This window comes from Diabrotica virgifera, chromosome 6, assembly GCF_917563875.1.
Source record: "Diabrotica virgifera virgifera chromosome 6, PGI_DIABVI_V3a".
Lineage (NCBI taxonomy): Eukaryota > Metazoa > Arthropoda > Insecta > Coleoptera > Chrysomelidae > Diabrotica > Diabrotica virgifera.
In genome coordinates this window covers 214102705-214126736 of record NC_065448.1, presented here as the reverse complement: position 1 = coordinate 214126736, position 24032 = coordinate 214102705, and the positions used below count along the sequence as shown (strand labels likewise).

Here is a 24032-nt window from a genome sequence, read left to right as displayed (position 1 = left end):
GCTTAAGCGAACCAAACCCCCATAAAATCTTTATGGGGTGCACCACTTTTTAAATGCTCCTGCCATAAGAATTCCATTCCACTCCAAGGACTCCACAATGTCCATTTTCAATAAAGAGTTTCTAATAATTTTCGATGTATTGGAAAACATCGATTTTCATTTTGTAACTTCAAAGGGCTGCAACTTTTTTATGTCCACATTTGTACTAAGGTAAGTTAGGTTCAGTCGAACTATTTTTGGTCCCAGAATATGGGATTTACTTTTCATGATAAAAAGGCATGCCTTTTTGTTTCATCCTGTATAATAACAAAATATTAAAATATGTTTATGGTAATTAAGCTGGGAATGTGAGCATTATATTAGGATTCCTCTACCCAGACGAATATTTAGCGTTTTTGGTAGAATTAATATTTTTTAGTAACATCTTCACCATCGTAATCAACATTTTAGAAATCTTAATTTATAATAAAATATTTCGCTGCAAAACGAAATTAAGAGACATCTTATATTTCAGTTTGTTCAGAGAGGAATACAAATTGGGCCATTGGGCGTTTATGGTCCTCTCTGAACGAACTGAAATATAAGATGTCTCCTAATTTCGTTTTGCAGCGAATTACTTTACATTAAAGAAAATAGGAAAATCACAGATACAGAATACATTTTCAAAAATAATAATATACACTAATTTAAATCTGAAAACTTTCCTTATTAAAGCCATTGTCTGTTAACATCCTAAATCTCTGCCTTCTACAATTTACAAGGCATACAGACGACGAATATATAAAACGGAAAGGATTCTACAATATGCAATCATATTCCGTTTTGATTCGTCTAGGAAAAGTCGTCGTAGGAAAATTCGTCTTTTCCTAGACGAATCAAAACGGAATGTGATTGCATATTGTAGAATCCTGTCCGTTTCCTATATTCGTCGTCTCTATGCCTTATAAATTGTAAAAGGCAGAGATTTAGGATGTTAACAGAGAATGGTTCTAATAAGGAAAGTTTTCAGATTTAAATTAATGTATATTATTATTTTTAATAATGTATTATGTATCTGAGACTTTCCTATTTTCTTTAATAGATGTCACGGCAGCGTCCTCATAGTGGAGTTCAATCTCACTGATGAAGTTCATAACAGAAACAGCGTTGTCTGTAGATCATGCCTTGCCTCTTAATCGAAATGAAATAAATTGTAAGGCAAAGCTTTCAATCAAATAGAAACATTAAGAATAGTGAAAAATATTAAAAATATTCCTAAAAGATATTTATTTGAAAACTTATTGGTCCATTTTCCTGGTAACACCTCCATGGCTTCTAAAAATTGCAAGCCAGATGGATGCTGAAGCGAAGAAGACAAGAGGGAATTCAAAAACTTACAATTCACGACCCCGTCTGTTCAGCTGGTAAATTTCAACGGAAAATGGACCTAGTTACTCAAAGGAGTAAAAACCAATATGAAAATAAAATAAAAATGTATTCCATTTTTATTCAGTTGCAATCTTGCAATGCCAAGGCAAAGGTGCCTTATTTTTCATTTAGAACAGAGAGCGCAAACCGATTTTCGACTCTAATTGGAGTCATCATCAGAGAGGCGTAGGTTTGCTGCTCTCTGCCCGAAGTGATAAAACTCCGAGAGCTTGTCCCCGCATTGCAACTGACGTTTATGGAGTAGGTGACTAGCGTCATCTGGTAACTGAAAGGCAAAGTTTTCAACCTAATAGAAACATTAAGAATGTTGAAAAATATTAAAAATATTCCTAAAAGATATTTTTTTCTGCACGAAAACGTTTTTTCCACCTACCTCTGCCGAAAGTATACTTTTCCGGACCTGATTGTAGGGAGCAAAGTTGTACTTTTCCTCCCTAGGGAAGAAAATATTTTTCCTCCCTAGGGAGGAAAAGTAAAAGTGACGTCATGGTATTTGATTCTTGAAATATAACTTATTGACGCCCTGTACAATATCTATTTTCTATTACGTAAGTATCTATACATTTTAACGTTTATTTATAAACACCCTGTATTTTGCAGAATGGTAGAAAACAGTAAATTGTTATTTTGATTTAACAATGTTTACATTAATAATTTGACTTATATTTGACAGTTGACGGTTATATTGTACCTACTTGCTAGTTTTAGTTTTAATAAATTTTGTTGGTTAGTTACATAAATAAATTAAGTAAAAATGAAAAATGACTTGTTATTAATTTGAGGAAGGTGGAAAAACCATATGTATAACATGGGAATAAAGTGCCTTTTCCACCCTTGAATGATTACTGCCCTCCGCTACGCGTCGGGCAGTAAACTTCATTCTCGGGAGGAAAAGTAGCACTTTCTTCCCTTGTTATACAAATAGCTATTACTTCTGTATGAGTTTTTTTTTAAACTATGATATACAGCCAACTATTGGAATTTTTCCATTGATTTTATTTTAAAAATGATAGTCTTAAAGGTGTAATAAAAGTACGGCAAACTGGCAACACTGGTGTCGTGCTTAAAGGTTCAACATGCGTGTCGAGTCATGTAATGAAAAAAAACCTTAAATTGGACCGGGAACTGACGGGCTTTTCTTTCTGAATTTTTCGCTGAGGTTAATCACATTGCCGTTAAATTTTACACACTTGTATTTTACGATTTTTAAAAGAAGACAGTATGTCTGCTCTGCTCCACCAATTTGTATTCCTTTTAAATATTACTATTATTTGTACCTACCTTTTTTGTTTGATAAAGGAAATTTTTTTTAGTACATACTTAAATATACAGAAATAATTATAAACAAACAATTGATAAACAGAATGGAATCAGCCGGCTTCAGACCAAACCGATCATGCATAGACCAAATTAACTCAGAGTAATCGTAGAACAGCCACAATCGACTTCAAGAGAGCATTTGACACACTTACACATACTGCTAGATGAATTTTAACTATTTATAATGGGAAATAAGCCACAATATTACTAAAAAATGATTTTTATTAACGTTTCGACGCCCAAATCGGGTGCCGTTGTCAAAATACAAAATACTACTAACATAAACAAAAATGTTGTTGCTTAGTAAAAAAATTCTTCTAATAATTTATTTAATTTGACTCATTTATATCGGCAATTCAGATACATATGATACATTTTAAAGTAGAAGACTTTAAAATGATATTGCCAATATTTATGAGTTGCGTTCCTGGGACGACTTTACTGAAAGATAGTTCATTCGATTACATGAAATCAACCCCAACTCAAGAATATCCGTCACAAAAAAATCATAGCATGTGATCTGTCTTTAAAAAGACAACCACATGCAACGGTGACATAAAAATTCTCGCGTTAGAGATTTCATAGTAAATCACGAGGGAAAACCAGGAAAAACCTCGTGATACTATCCCGATATCGTAAATATTTGGTCTTGCATTTAATTTACTCTCAAAATTAATACCAAACTCTGACTTTACTATAATTTTGTTTAAATTATAAATAATATCAATAATACATGGATATATAAGTAATACTAAAATATAAAATATGTACTAACTCGACTATTGACTTACTAATTGTGGTACAGTAAAACAAAATAATTTTTTTTTTAATAATATTGTGCCTTATTTCCCATTATAAATAGTTAAAATTGTAAAAATTCCACAAGAAAATAGCTTCAGAACAACTGCTATATGAAAAACACAAAATAGTTATTAAGGTACCAAGTATATTATAAGGATAATAACGCTTGAGGTCAATGGTGTATATACCGAGGGCCTTTGGCCCGAGGGATATACGTTGACCGAAAGCGTTATTATCTATAATACCCGTGGTGCCTTCAACGTTTAATGTCAGACTAAATTATTCTTTATATGCAAAAAATTTGAATGAATTTTGATTTAATTAGTTTTTAAATAAGTAACCATAGTTGTGGTAACCATAGTTTTACTTAGGTTTTTATTTGTCAACTTAACAGTATTTAACTAGATATTTAAATTTAATGCCCTTGGGCGTTATTTTTCAAATAACGCCCTAGGGCATTATATCATACTTAATAGACTTCGAAATCATGTCATTATTTGTCAAATAATACCTATACCAGTCGGACATTATATTTATTAAGGTACAAAGGGTATTATAAGGATAATAACGCTTGAGGTCAATGGTGTATACACCGAGGGCCTTCGGCCCGAGGGATATACGTTGACCGAAAGCGTAGTATCTATAATACGCGTGGTGCCTTCAACGCTTAATGTCCGACTGAATTATTCTTTGTATGCAAAAAATTTGAATGAATTTTGAATTAATTAGTTTTCAAATAAGTACATTTACCAGCCATAGTCGTAACGTAATTGTGGTAACCATAGTTTTACTTTTTATTTTTCAAAATAACGCCCTAGGGCATTATATCATACTTAATTGACTTCGAAATTATGTCATTATTTGTCAAATAATATACCAGTCGGACATTAATATTATTTAGTTGTCTCTCTATTCAGTTCAATCGGATTAAAAAAAAAAGAAGAAATATACTTGTTCTGATTTTTATACACTCACCGACACAAAATTCCGCCACCCAAAATTTTTGATTAAGTTTGACAATTTATAAAATTTTATAAAATTATAGTATATTTTATATACAATATAGTAAATTACGTGAGCAACAATATCTATGAACTTATCTCTGATTGTACAAAGTATTCTGAAGCCAAAATTATTCTCGAAGCACTTTTTGTTAAACCCAAAAATGAAATTTTTGCCCGACATATCCAATGACTAAAAGACAACAAACTGGTGAAAATATAGATCAATACGTTCAACATCTTAAGGTGCTTTCCAAAGAGTGTAATTTTCTAGCCGTTTCTGCAGACCAAAATAGAGAAGATTATATAAGAGACGCTTTTATTAGCGGGATTCTTTCTAATGACATAAGACAACGTTTACTAGAAAACAACAGTATTACTTTGAAAGATGCTATACTGAAAGCCCAGTCTCTGGAGTCAGCTTTAAAACACTCTGAGGCTTATATAACTCCTGTACAAATTATGAATGCGATTTCATCCGAAACCAGAGAGTAAACCAATTATACTTCTGCCGCCGTGAAAAGTTGGAAATGTTACTTTTGTGGATCAACTGAAAGACATCGTCGTAGCCTATGCCCTGCTAGAGACAAAATTTGCAAGAGGTGCTCGAAAGTTGGACATTTTTCCAAGGTATGTAGGCTTCAGACGTCCAATTCAGCGTCAGCTGCCCTTTTAGCTACTACTACATCTAGTTCGAATGTTAGAAATCTTGCTGCTGTCCCTCAATGCTTATCTAAAAGTGTTACTAAAATAAAAGTGAATGGAAATACAGCTGAAAGTTTAATAGACACAGGTAGTTCTGAGTCATATATCAGTAAGAATTACGCATTAGCTATAAAAGTGAAAACATTTAGAAGTCATGCAAGCATACTAATGGCTTCAACAGCGCTCAGATTGACTATCTCAGGACATTGCTTTGTTAAATTAGAAATAAACGGACATTCCTATAAAAATGTCAAATTATCAATAATTCAAGATTTATGTGCTGATGTAGTAATAGGTCACGACTTGCTTAAACAACATTCTTCTCTATAAATCACTTTTGCTGGTTCAAAAATGCCTTTAGTTATTGACCGTGTGGATGGCATCTGTAGCTTGGCATACTTACTTAAATATAGAGCCGCCAAAATTATTCTCCAATCTATCACATGAGTGCAAAACAATAGCAACTAAATCAAGAAAATTTTCAACTGAAGATAGAAAATTCATAACTGACGAGATAAAGAATCTTCTATTGAATGGAATCATAGAAGAAAGCAACTCTCCTTGGCGTGCACAAGTACTTATTACAAAAAGTGAAATGCACAAAAAGCGAATGATGGTAGATTATTCACAAACGATCAATAAATTTACTTACTTAGATGCCTATCCTCTCCCAGACGTTGAAGATATTGTTAGAAAAGTAGCAAGATATTCTGTCTTCAGTACTATTGATCTTAAAAATGTATACCATCAAATTCCAATCAAAAATGAAGAGAAAATATACACTGCTTTTGAAGCCAACGGCCAACTATATCAATTTTGCCGGATCCCTTTTGGGGTAACCAACGGAGTGGCATGCTTTCAAAGGGTTATCGATAGTATTATTAAATCCGAAAATTTAAAAGGAGTATATGCCTATCTTGATGATATTACTGTTTGTGGATTAAATCAACAACAGCATAATGAAAATCTTAATAAATTTATGGAAGTAGCGAAGAAATACAATTTAACAATAAATCAAAATAAAAGTTCTTATACACTAAATTCAATCAAACTTTTGGGTTATCAAATAGAGAATAAGACCTTAAAACCTGATCCTGAGAGACTTGAACCATTAAAGAAGTTCTTCTTCTTTGAGTGCCTCTCCTATCGGAGATTGGATATCATTAGGGCGATTCTAATTTTATTTACTGCTGTTTTGAACAATTCGTTAGTGGTACAGCCAAACCACTCTCTCAAATTTCTCATCCAGGACATTCTTCTACAGCCTGGATTTCTTCGTCCTTGGATTTTTCCTTGCATTATGTTTTGTAGGAATGTGTACTTTTGTCCCCTCATCAGGTGGCCTAAGTATTCAAGTTTTCTCTTTTTTATATTCAGTAGAACTTCTGGCTTGTTATTTATTCTGCGTATTACTTCTTCATTTGTAATTTTATCCACCCAACTTATTCTTAGTATACGGCGGTAGCACCACATCTCAAAGCTTTATTAAAGAAGTTACCCTTACCAAACGATTCACAATCACTAAAGAGAGCTGTTGGAATGTTTGCACATCATTCCAAATTTATCCCACAATTTTCAGACAAGATACAAAAACTAGTCACATGTAGTACTTTTCCTTTAACAGAACAAGCAGCTGAAGCTTTTCAAATTCTTAAATCTGAAATTATTTCTTCAGCTGTTACTACAATTGATGACAAGATTCCTCTTGTTGTTGAATCTGATGCTTCAGATTTTTGTATTGCTGCTTCTCTTAGCCAAGGAGGAAGACCTGTTGCTTTCTTTTCAAGAACTTTATCAAAAAGTGAAAGAAATCATTCATCAGTGGAAAAGGAGGCTTATGCAATAGTGGAAGCTCTTAGAAAATGGAGACATTTCTTAATGGGTAAACATTTTCGACTTATAACTGATCAAAAGTCTGTGTCTTTTATGTTCAATATGTGCCACACTAGTAATATAAAAAATGAGAAGATTATCAGATGGCGCCTTGAACTATCATGTTACAGTTTCGATATTCAGTACAGACCAGGAGTTGAGAATGTAGTGCCAGATACTTTCTCACGAGTGTGCTGTTCAATAAATCCTCGACCAAGTCTATTTGAACTTCATCAATCCTTGTGTCATCCAGGAATCACCAGAATGGTCCATTGGATAAAGACACGTAACTTACCATATACTATTGATGAAGTACGTGAAATGACCAATCGCTGTCCTATCTGTTCAGAAATATAACCAAAGTTTTTGAAAACTCAAGGGAGATTAATAAAAGCAACTTCGCCTTTTGAAAGATTGTCTCCGGATTTTAAAGGACCGCTTCCATCTAGATCTCATAACAAATATATCCTAACAATTGTTGACGAATATTCTCGATTCCCCTTTGTATATCCATGTCCAGATGTTTCAGCGAAAACTGTTGTGAAGTGTCTTACAAACTTATTCTCTTTATTTGGAATTCCTAGTTACATCCATTCAGATCAAGGGGGGGCATTTATGTCTCAAGAAGTAAAAACGTTTCTCCATTCACAAGGAATACCGACAAGCCGAACAACATCGTATAATCCTGAAGGCAATGGTCAGACAGAAAGATATAATGGAATTATATGGAAAACTATTTCTCTTGATTTAAAATTTAAAAATTTAAAAACTGAACAGTGGGAAGAAGTAGTTGAGATAGCTCTTCATTCAATTCGTTCTCTCTTGTGTACAGCTACAAACAGTACCCCTCATGAGCGAATGTTTCATCATTCAAGAAAAGCTTTAAATGGAACTGCACTTCCTTCATGGTTGATAACCCCTGGAAAAGTGTTTATGAAAAAGAATGTGAGGCACTCCAAATATGACCCTCTTGTAGAAGAAGTGCAACTGATTGAAGCTAATCCGAACTATGCTGTTGTTAGACGTGAAGATGGCAAAGAAACAACAGTAGCTTTAAGACAACTTGCACCACGAGGAGATGTATTTCTACTTGACTGTGACAATGTTACTGGATTGGAGTCTGAGCTTTGTAACGAACAGCTTATCAAAGATCCACCAAGCCCTAGATCAAGTGATACATGTGAGGAAGATACAAATATTTCTCCTGTTAACGTTCTGGAAGAGGGTGGCATTGAAACTGATTTGAGGGAAGAAAATAAAGACATTTTTATTAGAAGAGGTACAAGGGAAAGAAACGCTCCTGCTTACCTTCAAGACTTTGTTGAAAAATAAAGCTGGGGTGAATGTAGTAGTTTGTGAACTATGTTTGTATTTCTCCTCTTAGTTACTGTCAGATGCTTAATGTCATTTTATTGTAATAATTTCGTTAATCAGATTTCTAGTATATTAAAACCTAGTTTGTAAAGGTTTTTGCAGTTTTATTACACTACTCACCAATTTTCATACAAATCGAGGGAGGTTCAACGAAATCGGAGGTAATAGCTCATATCCACCTTCAGTGACTGCACTATGGTCTAATTGGCCAATTTTACTAAAACCAAATATTTACACGTTATCAAAAATTATAATGATTGTATTTTACCTAATCAAGTCAGTCACTTTAAATAATTGTCAAAAATGTCATAAGAATTTTTGTGACCAATTTTTTATGGAGGGAATTTTTTCACAAGAACTCTCATAAGTTTCCATCAGCTCATTACTTCTTAATGTCGTCGTCAAAACAGAGGACTAGAATGAAGAGATATACCACTTTCATCCATTGGAAATCGCTCATTGCTTTTGGTTTATTGTTTTGGTTTTTGTTATGTACAACAGATATACTAGGAGGAAATTCACGTGGATATCTCTATAGTGTCGAAGGTAAGATATTATTTACAAATGGTTTGTTGTTACTTAAAAACACAGTGAGGGAGAGAAAGGGAGGAAGATTTTTTTCTTCTTCTACTGCCAACTCCACTAAAACGCTTTTGCTTTTCTGAAAAGCGCCTGTGTGTTTATCCTGGTCCAATCACGAATGTTTTTCAACCAGGATATTTGTCGTCTACAAGGACCACTTTTTTTTCGATTTATCCCTTCATAATCAGCTGTAATAACTTGTACTTGTCGTTTCTAAGTATGTGCCTCAAATATTATGTTTTTCTCTTTTTAATGGTGGTCAGTTTACCCACAGTAAAGTATGTACTTTCGTCTATCCACAACGAGTTCTGGGTATTTCGCTTCTGCCAATGTCCGAATAAAATGCTCACTCCGCGACGTGGGTGATTCACGTTGTCCACATCGCGAAGTGAGTAAGATTTCGAACATTGTCCGAATTCGGAGTTTGAGTGTAACATATATTTCAACAATCTGACGATTTGAGCGGGGCTTAAAGAAATGGGCGAGTCACAAAGTTTCACAAAAATGCGATTGGTAACTTTAAAATTTTAAATAGAAAACCCGTGATATTTCGCGAAATGAACATCAGATCGAAAAACTGGAAAGTATATATTCAATATTTTTTAAAAATCTATCAAATGACACCAAGCACAACCCCCATGGACGTGGGGTGAGTAGTTGCTTTAAAATCTTAAATAGGAACCCCCATTTTTATTCCAGATATTTTTTTGAATTATGGATAGATGGCACTATAATTAGAAAAAAACTATTTTTGGAAATGGAAAATTAAATTAAGAAATGGAAAATCCCCACTAAAATGGAAAACTACTTTTTTGGTTTTAGGACCTATAGACCAGGGCGCATTTGTAAAAATATTAGTACATTGGACGTTGAGAGGTGACTCAATTTTTTTTTGCAGAAATTGCTTAAAAATAACTCCAATAATAATATTTGAGTTATCCTCCCTCTCAAAAAGGTCCGGAACATTGTATAAATAATTAAAATGTCAAGAAATGAAGGAAAAATTCGATTTTTTTCTTCGTTTTTTGATTATAACTTTAAAAGTATTCATTTCCGAGAAAAGTTGTACTGACATAAAAGTTGCGTAATTAAATTTCCTACAATACAGAATTGGTTAAAAGTTTATAAAATAGTCACCCTTGTTGAAAAATAGCAATTATTGCGGAAAAACCATACAAAAACAAGTATTCGCATTTTACGTTTTTCAACCATTTATGCTGCACTTAGGACCTTAATATTTCAACCAGAAAAACTTTATGATACAGTAAAACAATACTGTAAATTTCATTAAGATCGGTTCAATAGATTTTGCAAAATAAATTTTGAAATCCAGCTTTCGCAAAAAAAATCATTTTTTCAAAATGTTAAAGGACTGAAAATAAAGCAGATATCAAGTTGAAATTTTTTTTGCGTATAGAAGTTACTGTAACCTTCATTTGCAATTTGCAAAATTAAAATCGATTAACTACCACCGCGTCAGGAATTTTTTTAAATAAACATTAATTATTGGTGCTAGGCGCAGGACAGAGGATAGTTTGTCCTGATTGGGCATTCCAATTACCTCTGATAATGATTGATACATTTTAATTTTTATTACATTTCGATATAAATAAATCAATTTGTTTATTGCAAAATAAAAACCCATACTCTATCTTTTGAAATAACACTTTTTTTAGCAAAAACTTTCTTTGTTCATATATTTTAACTTAGACAATAAAAGTTTATTATTTTTAAACATTTGGAATTGTTTAAACAATATTTCACAAACAATAATAAAATTAGTTTGATTTTTGTGGAATTATTAAAATACAACCAAATAGAGAGTAAGAAAATAATATATTAGATAAATATTGGAAGAAATTTTGGTGGAAATCAACTTGTGTGAATCGAGCACCGCTGTCCTGCGCGTAGCACCAAAAATTAATGTTTATTTAAAAAATTTCCTGACGTCGTGGTAATTAATCGATTTTAATTTTGCAAATTGCAAATGAAAGGTACAGTACACTTCTATAAGCAAAAAAAATTGAACTTGCTATCTGCTTTATTTTCAGTCCTGCAACATTTTAAAAAAATGAATTTTTTTGCGAAAGCTGGATTGCAAAATTTATTTTGCAAAATCTGTTCAACCGATCTTAATGAAATTTAGAGCGTTGTTTTACTATATCATAAAGTTTTTCTGGGTAAAATATGAAGGTCCTAAGTGTAGCATAAATGGTTGAAAAACGTAAAATGCGAATACTTGTTTTTGTATGGTTTTTTTCGCAATTATTGCTATTTTGCAACAAGGGTGACTATTTTTTAAAATTTTTAACCAATTCTGTATTGTAGGAAATTGAATTTTGCAACTTTTATGTCAGTACAACTTTTCTCAGAAATGAACAGTTTTAGTTATAATCAAAAACCAATAAAAAAATCGAATTTTTCCTTCATATTTTGACATTTTGATTATTTAAACAATGTTCTGGACCATTTTGAGTGGGAGGATAACTCAATTATTATTATTTAAGTTATTTTCAAGCAATTTCTGCAAAAAAATTTGAGTCACCTCTCAACGTCCATCTCAAAACAGATGCGCCCTGGACTACTAATCTTCACAACCCAGTAGGTTCCCATGACGCTTTAGTAACTGAAAATTTAGCATCCAAGGCTTCCCTACTATTATGAGAATCACAAACATATTTAAAAAATTTAATAATGCGATTTGAATAAATTATTCTTGTTTTTTTTTTTAGATTACGACCTACTTTATGAAACACTCTTCATGGAAAGATTAGAAAGAACTAACGATGTAATATTAAAACTGAAAAATTTTGGTGGATTACTGGTATTGTGGAATTTCATAACATTTGTGTGTTCAATCGTCTTGTGCCAGTTAGTGAAACTTGGCTGGTGGCTAGTATTTAATGCTAAGTATGTAATTTAAAATATTTTTTTAATTCATTTTTTATCATACAGAGTGGGCTAAAGAAAACAGTCCACCTCGATATTTGGCAGTATTTATTAGATTTTAAGGAAATGAAGAAACAGGTCGATTTTTGATCTAATGGAGACACATTTTTACGGTGCATGCATCTTTAATTTGTCAACCCACTCCTTTCCACTCCCCGCCCCTTATTTTTAAATAGGGAATAGAGGTCGTATGCTACTTCATTTGAAAAGTTATTCAATTATCTATTCAGTAATATTAACATTGACATAATTATTTATACAGGGTAAGAAAAATTATTTTGAATTAAATTAATTGACACAAAAAGAAGAATGTATGCAATATATTTAATTCAAAATACATTCTACTACTGACAGAAAAGGGAGAAAAATGTTTATTTGACAAATAAATATTGTTTTTCGTAAATTCAATATTCAACCTACCAAGAGGCAGATGGGTGGCTGCTTGAATATTGAAATTAAGCGAAAAGCCATGTTTATTTATCAAAAAACATTTTTTTTTCTGTTTTGTGACAGCAGCAGAATGTATTTTAAATTAAATAAATTACATACGTTCTTCTTTTTGTGTCAATTAATTTAATTAAAATATTTTTTTATTGGACACCCTGTATAAATAATTATGTTAATGTTTATGACGTGTGATCCAAAATTGTTGTCACCATAGGTGACTCTGAACGACGGAGATAGCTATACAGTGCATGTCTATTATTAATTCAGATATACTTTCCAGGTTACGTCAACTTTGACAGATACTTGTCAGTGTACGTACGTCAACTTAAAAAACACTATAATTGAACATAAAAAGTAGCAGAGGAAGCAAAATTGGACCTTTATACGAATTAAAAGGTCTTGAGATTGGGTATCATTTCAACGTGTTTTCAATGTTTATTCTTTGTTTGGAAAAGTGACCATAACAACACTGAATATAGCCGCAATTCGCCATGACGTCACACTCCGGCAGTCTTTCAGATTAAAACAAGACGTAATTTTTTGCACGGATAGCTTTGATCCCAATAATTGTGGATCGTTCGTTATTACTGAATAGAGAATTGAATAACCTCATAAAAGAACTAGCACACGACCCCTATTCCCTATTTAAAAATAAGGGGGGTTACGGAAGGGAGGGGTTTTTTTTATGGCATAGACTTGGGTGTCATTTAGCCAGTCACAACTTTTTTTGTTTTCTGTTCATACATAAGGAAGGCAATGAGGTCCTTAGAGTTCCATAGCAAACTCTTCTACAGCTCTCTACTCAGTCAAAAGCTGGCCGCTATGGACTGTCCAAGTTACTCACCACATTTTCCATTATATATCTTCTTCTTCTTCTTTTTTCATATGTACATAATATACCAAATTATCAGGATTAATAAGTTTAGAGGTTAATTTTAGTTTCACAGATAAATTTCATTAAACAATCATATATGTTCTTGCTGTTCAGAGACACTAGATAGGATACATTGAAAGGTGGAAAAACATTACATTTTATTAAATCTTGGATTAAATTATATGTGCATGGAATATATTTTGCGCACTCAAAGAAAGTATGATTTAAGTCACCAACCTTCTGACATTCTGTACAAAGATTTGAATAAAAAAAAATCAAAAAAGGGAGGGGGTTGACAAATGAAAGATGTATGTACCGTAAAAATGTGTCCCCCTTAGATCAAAAATCGACCTGTTTCGTCATTTCCTTGAAATCTAATAAATACTGCCAAATATCGAGGTGAACTGTTTTCATTGGCCCACTCTGTATACATTTCAGGGGAGTCAATAGTGTTTTTGCTTACGGAAAAAATCAAACAAGGTTTTTCTAATTTTATTAAGAAATCTTTCATAAACAACATATCAAAAGGTTCTACTCCAAAAGTGGGTGCTTAATTTTTTATTAAACAAATAAACTGCGAAATTAGTTGTTTTTTAAATACCTGCGAAAATATAAATTTTAGAAAAAAACTGACTTGACCATTGAAAAATTCAGAAAATTTTACACAAAAAACCTTATCTAAAGACTTTTCTAAAATTAAATCTATAGCTTCTATAATTTTTTATTTATAACGCTAAAGTCACCCTTCTCACAAAAATTGGCGCACTGTAAACTAGCGTACGGCTAAGTTCACGGTTGAGTTATTTTAATGTAATTCTTCAACTAATGGATCAAATGAAATTTTACAAATTGAACATGAAAAAAGAATAATTAATCTATCTTATGGTTATAATAAAAAGAAATAAAATGCATGGGCATAAGTACAGTGGGGGCGGAAAATGAGCCATACATGAATTTTGTTTAAAAATGATTTAAAAATGTGTAACTAATACAATTTTTCTTAAAAAACCCTCAATTTTGCACAACTTACCTTTAAAGCATCCTACTAAATGATCTCTCATTCAAAAAAAAATCTCAAAAATTTAATTCAAATGATATGACGTCTCAAAAAATGTAATTTTTGAAATCTTCTTGAGTTATTTTAATATAATTCTTTAACTAATTGATAAAATTTAATTTTACAAATTGGAAATGAAAGGAAACCCAATAAACCTATCTTATAGTGATAATAAAAAGAACAAAATATATGGACATAAGGACAGTGTGGGCGGAAACTTTGACTTACATGAATTTTGTTTAAAAATGATTTAAAAATGTGTAACTAATACAGTTTTACATATACAGGGTGTCCAGAAACTCTATCGACAAACGAAGACAGGATATTCCTCAGTTAATTTTAAAACAATTTAACCCAATTCACCTAGTCCGAAAATGCTTCTTAATGGAGCTAGAGAACTTTGAAGATGGCGCCATGAAATTAGTTTTTCTTAAATACCTCCAGAACGGTTCTATTTATAAAAACAAAAATTGGTATGCATATTTACTTTTTAGAGATGAATCGATTCCATCCATTGCAAATTTCTAGTACCGGTCATAGGCGTCCGTTTTGGGTAGAGCAACGGGTATTTTATCGCATAACTTTTTTGTCCTTAACTTTAAATTTGATTATTAAATTGTGAGGTATTCTAGTACTAAAAGGTACTCTTGCTTTAAGTCGGTAGGACACACCGTTTTCTAGAAAAATCGATTTGAAAGTTTTTCGTTTTTGTAATTTGAAAAAAAAAATTAAAGAACTTTTCAACAAAAAACGAAGTATTTTACCAACATAAAGTAAGAGTAACTTTTAGTACTCGAATACCTCATAATTTAATAATCTAGTGTCAAAAATGCTCAAAAATTCAACACAAAAAAGTTATGCTATAAAATAACTGTTGACCTACCCAAAACGGAACGGACGCCTATGACCAGTACTAGAAATTCCCAATTAATGAAATCGATTTATCTCTGGAATATAAATAAATGTACCAGTTTTCGTCTTTCTAAACAGTTTTTTTTTAATTTTTTTTTTATTTAAAAAGCGAAAAATTTTCAAATCGATTTTTCTAGAAAACGGTGTGTCCTACCGATTTAAAACAAGAGTGCCTTTTAGTACTAAAATACTTCCCAATTTAATAATCCAGTGTCAGAAATGCATAAAAGTTAAAGATAAAAAAGTTATGCGATAAAATATCCGTTGCCCTACCCAAAACGGACGCCTATGATTGGTACTAGAAATTTGCAATGAATGGATTAGATTTATATCTTGTAGATAAATGCGCGTATCAATTTTTGTTTTTCTAAATAGAAGCGTTCTGGAGGTATTTAAGAAAAACTAATTACAAGACGCCATTTTCAAAGAGCTCTAGCTTCCTTAGGAAGCATTTTCGGACTAAGTGAATTGGGTTAAATTATCTTAAAATTATCTGAAGAATCTCCTGTCTTCGTTTGTCGGTAGAGTTTCTGGACACCCTGTATAACTCTCAAATTTACAGAACTTACCTTTCAAACATCTTTCTAAACAACATTTCATTCAATAAAATTTAAAAATTTACTTCAAATGATAAGACACGTCTCAAAAAATATAATTTTTAAAAACTTCTTAATTTTACAGAATTACTGTCATTTTAAGAGGGTATTACTCAAATTTGAACAGACATATTACAATTTTATAGGTGTTTTTTATAGCTTAAGACGTAATCTTTGAAATAAACTAAATTATTTTACTTTAGAAATGAAATAAACAATTTCTATTTGAGAAAATTAAGAAAGATAAAAAAATGTAATACAAAATCCGAAAAATATAATTTAAAAAATGTTTGTATAAAGTCATCAAAACTTTTTCTGTACAACTTACCTAAAATACATTTAATAACAAGCTTAAAAAATAATAAATAGATAAATAAAAATAATAAGATGCAATCATCAGATATCAAATTTTATTAATTTTATACGAGATATGTAAAAAAATATGAATTTCACTCAAGAGTAAATTACCTTTATATGTCACAATATCTCAATAAAAAAAAATTGAAGTAGTGCTGGAGAAGAATGCTGCACATACCTTGGACAGCTCATAGGACAAATGTTTCCATTTTAAACCAACTCAAGTTTTAAAACAGGCTGTCCACAATATGTCTGCAACGAATTCTGCAATTCTTTGGTCACGTGGTTAGCAAAGGTGACGACAGTTTGGAGAAATTAATTGTTTCTGGAAACATTCCGGGGAAAAGATCAAGAGGACGATCACCAACAAGATGGTCCGACCAAATAAAGAATTCAACTGGAAACTCATTCTGCGAAGCTCTTAGAGCAGCTGAAGATAGAGACCAATGGAGAAACAATGTTAGGAATATTGGAAGAAATCACGATCCTCAGTAATGGGGAAACGACAAGAGAGAGAAAAAGAGAGAGAGAGAGAGAGAGAGAGAGAGAGAGAGAGAGAGAGAGAGAGAGTATTATGAAGAATAACTTTTTTTCGTAAAATTGATAATAAAATAGTTATCGTAATTTTAATAAAACGCTGTTAGGTATCCGTAATTTGAGAAAAATTTGCAATTTTTTTTTAATAGAAGGATATAATTGCATATTATTAAAACACAGTTTTTAATTGCAAACCACTTTTCATAATAATTATTTTTGATCTTCTGATATATAAAGGTATTTTCGTAAAACCTCATATAAAATTGATAAAATTTGATATCTGATTATTGAGTTTTAGATTTTAGACTATGCAGAGCATTTTATGAAGAATAACTTTTTTTCGTAAAATAGATAATAACAAAGTTTCCCATATATGGTTCCTATTTACGCAAACATATTGTACCAATTTTCACAAATAATAATTTTCACATTGTAATGCCATATTCGGATTCACCATAATCAAAAACAAAATAGAAACATATTTGATCAAAGTAAAATGATGAATTCAACGATATTTTAGGAGTCTTATCATACCAGCCGACGAGTAAATACGTTAAATTCTAATTAATATTCGCTTACAGTTTTTGCAAAAGTTAAAAACGCGTTTTGTGAATGTGTTATTTTAACGATAAACATTGGTAAGGTGACTTTATTTAAATACATATTATAGACGACTTCAAAAATAGGCCAGTATTTACTGGCCCCAAATAATTGATATTTTGGCATACAAAATATCAATTTCTACATCATGGCATCCTCATCTACGTCAACTAAACCTACTTCTACACCAGACCAACAATCTCTAGAACCTAAAAGCTACTCTTCCGTAACCAGACAACCAACCGCTAATGTTTTTCCATCAAGAAACCAAGCAATTGTGTTCGACGCAATTGACAACACCAAAATTGAAGATTACCTCCACAGTTTAAGCCAAATTATTCGACCAATAAATATTATTTTCTGTTCAAAGTTATCCAACAACAGAATGTGCATTTACTTAGCAAATGAAAAATTAGTGGACGACTTTATTATCAACCACGGAAAAATCAAAGTTAATCAACAACTCCTACAAGCACGACGACTAATCACACCCAGCCAACGACTAGTACTCTCAGGCGTATGTCCATCTATTCCACACTCAATCTTAGAATCCGAATTGCAAGCACTTGGTGTCAACCTTTTGTCACCCTTATCATTTCTCCGTATAGGGACTTCCAGTCCTGAGTTCCAGCATATATTAAGCTTTAGGCGACAAACCTATATATCCCCTTTAACCAACCATACCTTACCCGATTCTTTTATTATAACCCACGAGGAGACATCATATAGAATATGGATATCTTTAGACAACCAGACTTGTCATATATGCAAAAACACCAAGCATTCAGCAAAAGACTGTCCAACAAAGGCATCTGTATCAGGTGACACCACTTCAATTCCTCAAAATACAGAATCAGGTGAGAACTCTATTGAAAATAATTACAATCAGGCGACTAAAGAACTAACGAGTGGCATCCCACAAAATAAAACCGAACTTAACGATCAAGTTGAACAAAATGAAACACTAAGCACAGAACTCCAAACTAACCAAATAGAAACAGATCCAATATCACAAAAACGCACAGTTTCTGAGCGTTCTCCAACTCCTTCATCAGAACACGCTTTTGAAGTACCAAAAAACAAAGAGAAAAAGACTAAATTAAACCAAGGCAATAAACCAAAAAAGACGTTAGAGGAAATGCTGAAACCCACAGAAGAATTATTTAGAGACCAAAATTCCAGTTATCCCTTAAACTATGATCAACTAATAGATTTCTTCGAAAATTGTACAGGCGCTTCCGATCCAATAAGCATTACAAAAATGTATACCAATGAAATTTCTGAAGTTACAGACCTACTGACAAAAATTTATCCTAAACTAATTGACCGAAAAATTAAAAGCACATGCACCCGAATAAGAAATAAAATTTTACGACAGATGGATCCGGACTTCCATACCGAACCAGAAAGCGACACCTCTACGGACACATATTAAAATATCAATATCATTCACTAGTTTAATTCAATGGAATCTGAATGGGTATTACACCCATTTAGAAATGTTGCAAATACTAATCTCAAAATACAGACCAATGATTCTATGTTTACAAGAAACTAATTTTAAAAACAACACTGCACATAAACTAAAAAACTTTAATTGTTTCTTTAAAAATCGACAACATGCTAAAATCGCCAGTGGAGGAGTAGCCATATACATAAAGGACGACATTAATAGCACAGCAATACCACTAGAAACAAACATTGAGGCAATTGCAGTCAAAATCAAAGACGTAACTAGTTTTTCCGTATGTAACATATACATCCCCCCCAATCAAGAACTTAACCATAACGAAATATCGGATCTGTTAGAACAAATACCTACTCCACGATTAATTGTCGGGGACTTCAACGCACATAATCCTTTATGGGGTTCAAAAAAATTAACACATCTTGGTAGAAAAATAGAAGTACTTCTGGAAAAACTCAACCTAAATTTACTTAATGATGGACAACATACCCGTTTCGACATAAGAACGGGCGAGGGTTCTGCTATCGACCTATCTATATGTGAACCATCAAAAACGCATACACTTTCATGGGATGTATTACCAGAGCCATACGACAGCGACCATTATCCTATTTTAATCCATAACGAAGATGCATCTACAGCTATACCAGACGCAAAATGGAACTTAAAAAATGCGGATTGGACGAAATTTCAAAATCATATCGAACGCAACTTGCATGCCATAAATGAAAATAGTAATGTGATCGAAGAGGTAGATTTTATTACAAAACTAATAATAGATTCAGCAGATAAAAATATTGGAAAAATTAACTTCAATAGTAAATTCCATCCAGTTCCTTGGTGGAATCATGAATGTCGACAAGTAATACAACAATCCAAAAAAGCGTTTAATAAATTCAAACGACAGAAAAATGAACAAAACTCTTTAGAATTTAAACGATTAAGAGCTATAGCCAGATTTACTATCAAAAAAGCTAAGCGCGAATCTTGGAAAACGTACGTTTCAACAATTGACAGTTCTACTCCAATGACAACTGTATGGAAAAAAGTAAAAATAATATCTGGTGCAAAATCACACAAGTCAATAAATCTGTTAGAGCAAAATAATATAATATATAAATCCCAAAAGGAAATATCAAATATACTGGCATTAGTTTATGAAAAAAATTCAAGCGACGCAAACTATTCACCAAATTTCTTAAGCAACAAAAGAAATGAGGAAAGATATACCATAGATTATGAAGATCAAAATAATAGTGAAATAAACTTTCCAATATCGATGGATGAATTAGAAGCGGTAATAAAAAACTGTAAGAACTCGTGCCCTGGACCAGATAATATACCCACTATTTTTCTAAAAAACCTCACCTACCCATCTAAAGAACACTTACTCAGCATTTTCAACTTAATCTTCTCGAAAAGTTTATTTCCAAAATCGTGGAGAAATTCAATAATAATTCCTATTCCTAAGCAAAGTAAATCAAAATCAGATCCCGAAACATATAGGCAAATATCTCTTACTTGTAGTATGGGCAAAATGCTAGAGAAAATAATAAATAACAGACTAATGTGGTATCTGGAATCAAAAAAATTAATTATACCAGAACAGAGTGGCTTCAGAAAACATCGTTCTACTGTAGACAATCTTATTGACGTAGAATCGGAAATACATGAGGCTTTTGCAATTAAACAACATTGTATCGGAATATTTTTCGACATTCGTAAAGCCTACGATACAGTGTGGAAATTATCAATATTAAAAACTCTTAGCGAATGGAAAATTAGAGGTAATATACTCAAATATATATCAAACTTATTAGAAAATAGACAGTTTCAAGTCAGAGTAGATGGCGTATATTCCTCAACAAGAAATCAAGAAAATGGTATACCACAGGGCTCGAACCTTAGCACAACTCTGTTTCTTATAGCTATGAACTCTATTACCGCAAAGATTAAATATCCTGTAAAAGCTAGGCTATATGCAGATGATCTGGTTATACTTTGTAGAGGAAAGAACCCAAGAACCATCCATAACCATGTCCAAAAAGCCATAAATCATATTGAAGAATGGTCATCCACAAGTGGACTTCAGTTTAATACCCTTAAAACGAAAGTAGTGTGTTTTACAAAAAGTCACCAAATACAACTGAAGAACTTATACTTAAATGGAGCACAGGTTAAATATGTAGACGAAGTTAGATTTCTCGGTATGATATTTGATCAAAAACTAACTTGGAAAATACATTTAGAATATTTAAAAAAGACATGTCAGCCTGGAATAAATTTGTTACGATCACTTGCAAACAAAAAATGGGGCGCCGACTCGTCTACATTACTACATATCTACAAGGCCCTAGTACGTTCCAAACTTGACTACGGCTCAATCGTTTACAACTCCTCAAAAAAGACGTACTTAAAAACAATAGATGTGATTCAAAATACAGGTCTTCGAATTTCCTTAGGAGCACACCACACAAGTCCAATACAAACTCTATACTGGGAGACTGGAGAGATCCCACTCACGTTTAGAAGACAATATCTAAGTCTTTCTTATGCCGCTGCAGTATCCTCTAATCAAGATAACCCAGTTATACACAACGTATTTGCTGACCGCTTTAAAAGTTGTTTCCAAAACTCAAATAGAACTGATCACCCTTTTTATTACCGCATACAAACTTACTTATCAAAAATAGGTATTCATTTTCCAGACACCTATGATATTTCCGCAATCCAAACCCCTCCTCCTTGGACAATTCGCCTTCCCTCTACTGATACCAGCTTATTGCGACTAAACAAATCAGAAACGCCTGCAAGTCAAATCAATCAAGAATTTCTTAAAATATTAAGCAAATATGGTAGCTGCTTCAAAGTTTACACCGATGCCTCCAAAAACGAAGAAGGAACTGGCGCAGCAATCTACTCGTCAGATTACACAGCAGCTTATAAGTTACCTTCATATACAACAACGTTCTCCGCTGAACTGTTTGCTATTCTAAAGGCATTGGCTCTGATAGTTAACAAAAATAATAAGAGAAACATCATTATCACAGATTCTCTCAGCTCAATATTGGCATTAAAACAACTCTATTCTGATCATCCACTACTACTTTTCATTAAAAAGGAACTGAAATATGCAGAAAATATGGATATTAAAGTTAATTTTATTTGGGTACCATCTCATACTGGAATCGAAGGTAACGAGGTTGTGGACAAAATAGCAAAGAATGCACCTAATAACCCAAACGCAGAAGAGAACATGAAAACCCTACACACCGACCTGAAAGCATATTTCAAAGTAAATACTTTTAAAATATGGCAGGATACATGGAGGGACTCATCAACCAAGCTATACGAAGTCGACATTAACCACAATCAAATTCCACAATTCAAAAACAGAAGAGAGCAAGTAATCTTCACTCGTCTCCGGATTGGCCATACTCGATTAACCCATGACTACATACTCCAACGTGCCGATACCACCAACATTAAATAGTGCACTCGGAAAAGACAGTGATACAAAAAGCATCTTCACATTCCTCAAAGACTGCAACCTCTTACCAAAAATATAGTATTTTACTTTACTTTGTATAGACTTACAGCTTTTTATAATCTCCTATTGTTATGTTTAAAATCTATTTTTAAGTTATAATTTTGTAACACAATCCATACACGCTAATAACCCTGCGTGGTTGATGCGTAATGTAAGGAAAAAAAAACGATATTTTAAAAATTATTTATATGGTACAGGTTTACCTGCTTAATATCCTCTTCTACTTTGTCTCTCCATTAGATGAAACACTTAAGTTTTCAGTAGATAAAGTTATAAAAACTTTGGGAAAACTCACCCACACCGCTACTTGCATACCAAGTCCCATTACTTTTTTACGAATTAATTCAGTTATTAATACCCTTGTCTCCAGAACAATACGCCTTTGTGATGAGGCAAGTGATTATCCAGGGAAAAATAGACAGTAAACGGGGGCCAGGCCTTATAAGACAATCGGGGCCCCAAAATCTGCGGAAGTGGTTCGGGCTCACATCAGTCGGTCTTCACAAAGAAGAAGATGAAGCAAGTACATCCGCTGAGTTCTCTTTTAACACAAGCTCTCAGCCAAAATAGTTACCGCAAAAATATCATCAATAGAAAAATCCATAGGCACTAACCTCTCACTCAATCTCAACCTTAGGACTTCAGACCCTCATCATATGAAAGCTTTTCTTCCTTATATCTGGGGTGTCACTGACACAACCCATAAAATCCTTAAATCCAGTGGAATAAAGACAATAGGTTTGTTCTAGCATCAGTTTCACACGATTTGAAACTATCAGCGAATAGTGGACCAGCGCGAGTAGAGGGGATGTATTATGTTCTCTCACTGACCTACTGTTTGCTGACGGTTTCTGAATAGTTTGACTGTTTGCTAGAACACACCTATAATTTACCCCCAACAAAAACTTCAAATGAACAAGAGGAAGTTTATAAAGTTCCTTGTGCAGTCTACCCCTATATATTAGTTTAGCTCTCCAGGCCTAGAAGACCCATGGCTTGGTTTACTATTCCTTTCCAATCTCTCCTATTTGCTGCTTTATTTTTCCAATTTGTAATTTTCAGTTCTTCTATGTCTTTTTCAACATCTTTCTTCCATCTGGTTTTCGATCTACCTTTCTTCTTCTTTCCTCCTATTCCTCCTGTTAGTATTTTTTTGGGAAGTCTCGTGTTTGTCATCCTTTGTATATGTCCCAACTATCTCAGTCTTTGTGATTTTATGATCCCTACTATGTTTGGTTCACCATACATCCTCTCCAGTTCTACATTTGGTGTCCTTATCCACATTCCATTCCATATCTTTCCGCCAAATATTTTTCTTAGGACTTTTCTTTTCCACACTTTAAGCATGACGTGCTCGGATTTGTTCATCGTCCATGTTTGACTGGCTTACAATACTATAGGTCTTATCACTGTCTTGTATATTCTTATCTTAGCCCCTCTAGATACGTTCTTATTTCTTAATAAGTTGTTTAGAGCAAAGATACAACGATTACCAGCCATAATTCTCGCTTGGATTTCTTCTTTTATATTTGGTCTCCTAGTGAATGTCGCTCCTAGATATTGGAATCTCTCTACTTCTTCGAATTTACATATTTTTGCCTC

At 32.7% G+C, this 24032-nt stretch overlaps 1 protein-coding gene across 2 annotated transcripts in view; it reads left to right on the top strand.

Moving 5' to 3' along the window:
- The window catches only part of LOC126887200 (uncharacterized), a 109795-nt gene that overhangs the window by 56397 nt on the left and 29366 nt on the right, over window positions 1-24032 (top strand). Inside the window, exons 1-2 of one of the 2 annotated variants that reach the window (XM_050654596.1) lie at window positions 8787-9047; window positions 11816-11993. In XM_050654596.1, coding sequence (XP_050510553.1) covers window positions 8894-9047; window positions 11816-11993 — 332 coding nt within the window. In that variant the 5' untranslated portion in view covers window positions 8787-8893. Of the gene's footprint in view, window positions 1-8786; window positions 9048-11815; window positions 11994-24032 lie in introns of those variants that run through there. The other variant, XM_050654597.1, reaches the window with a different exon arrangement.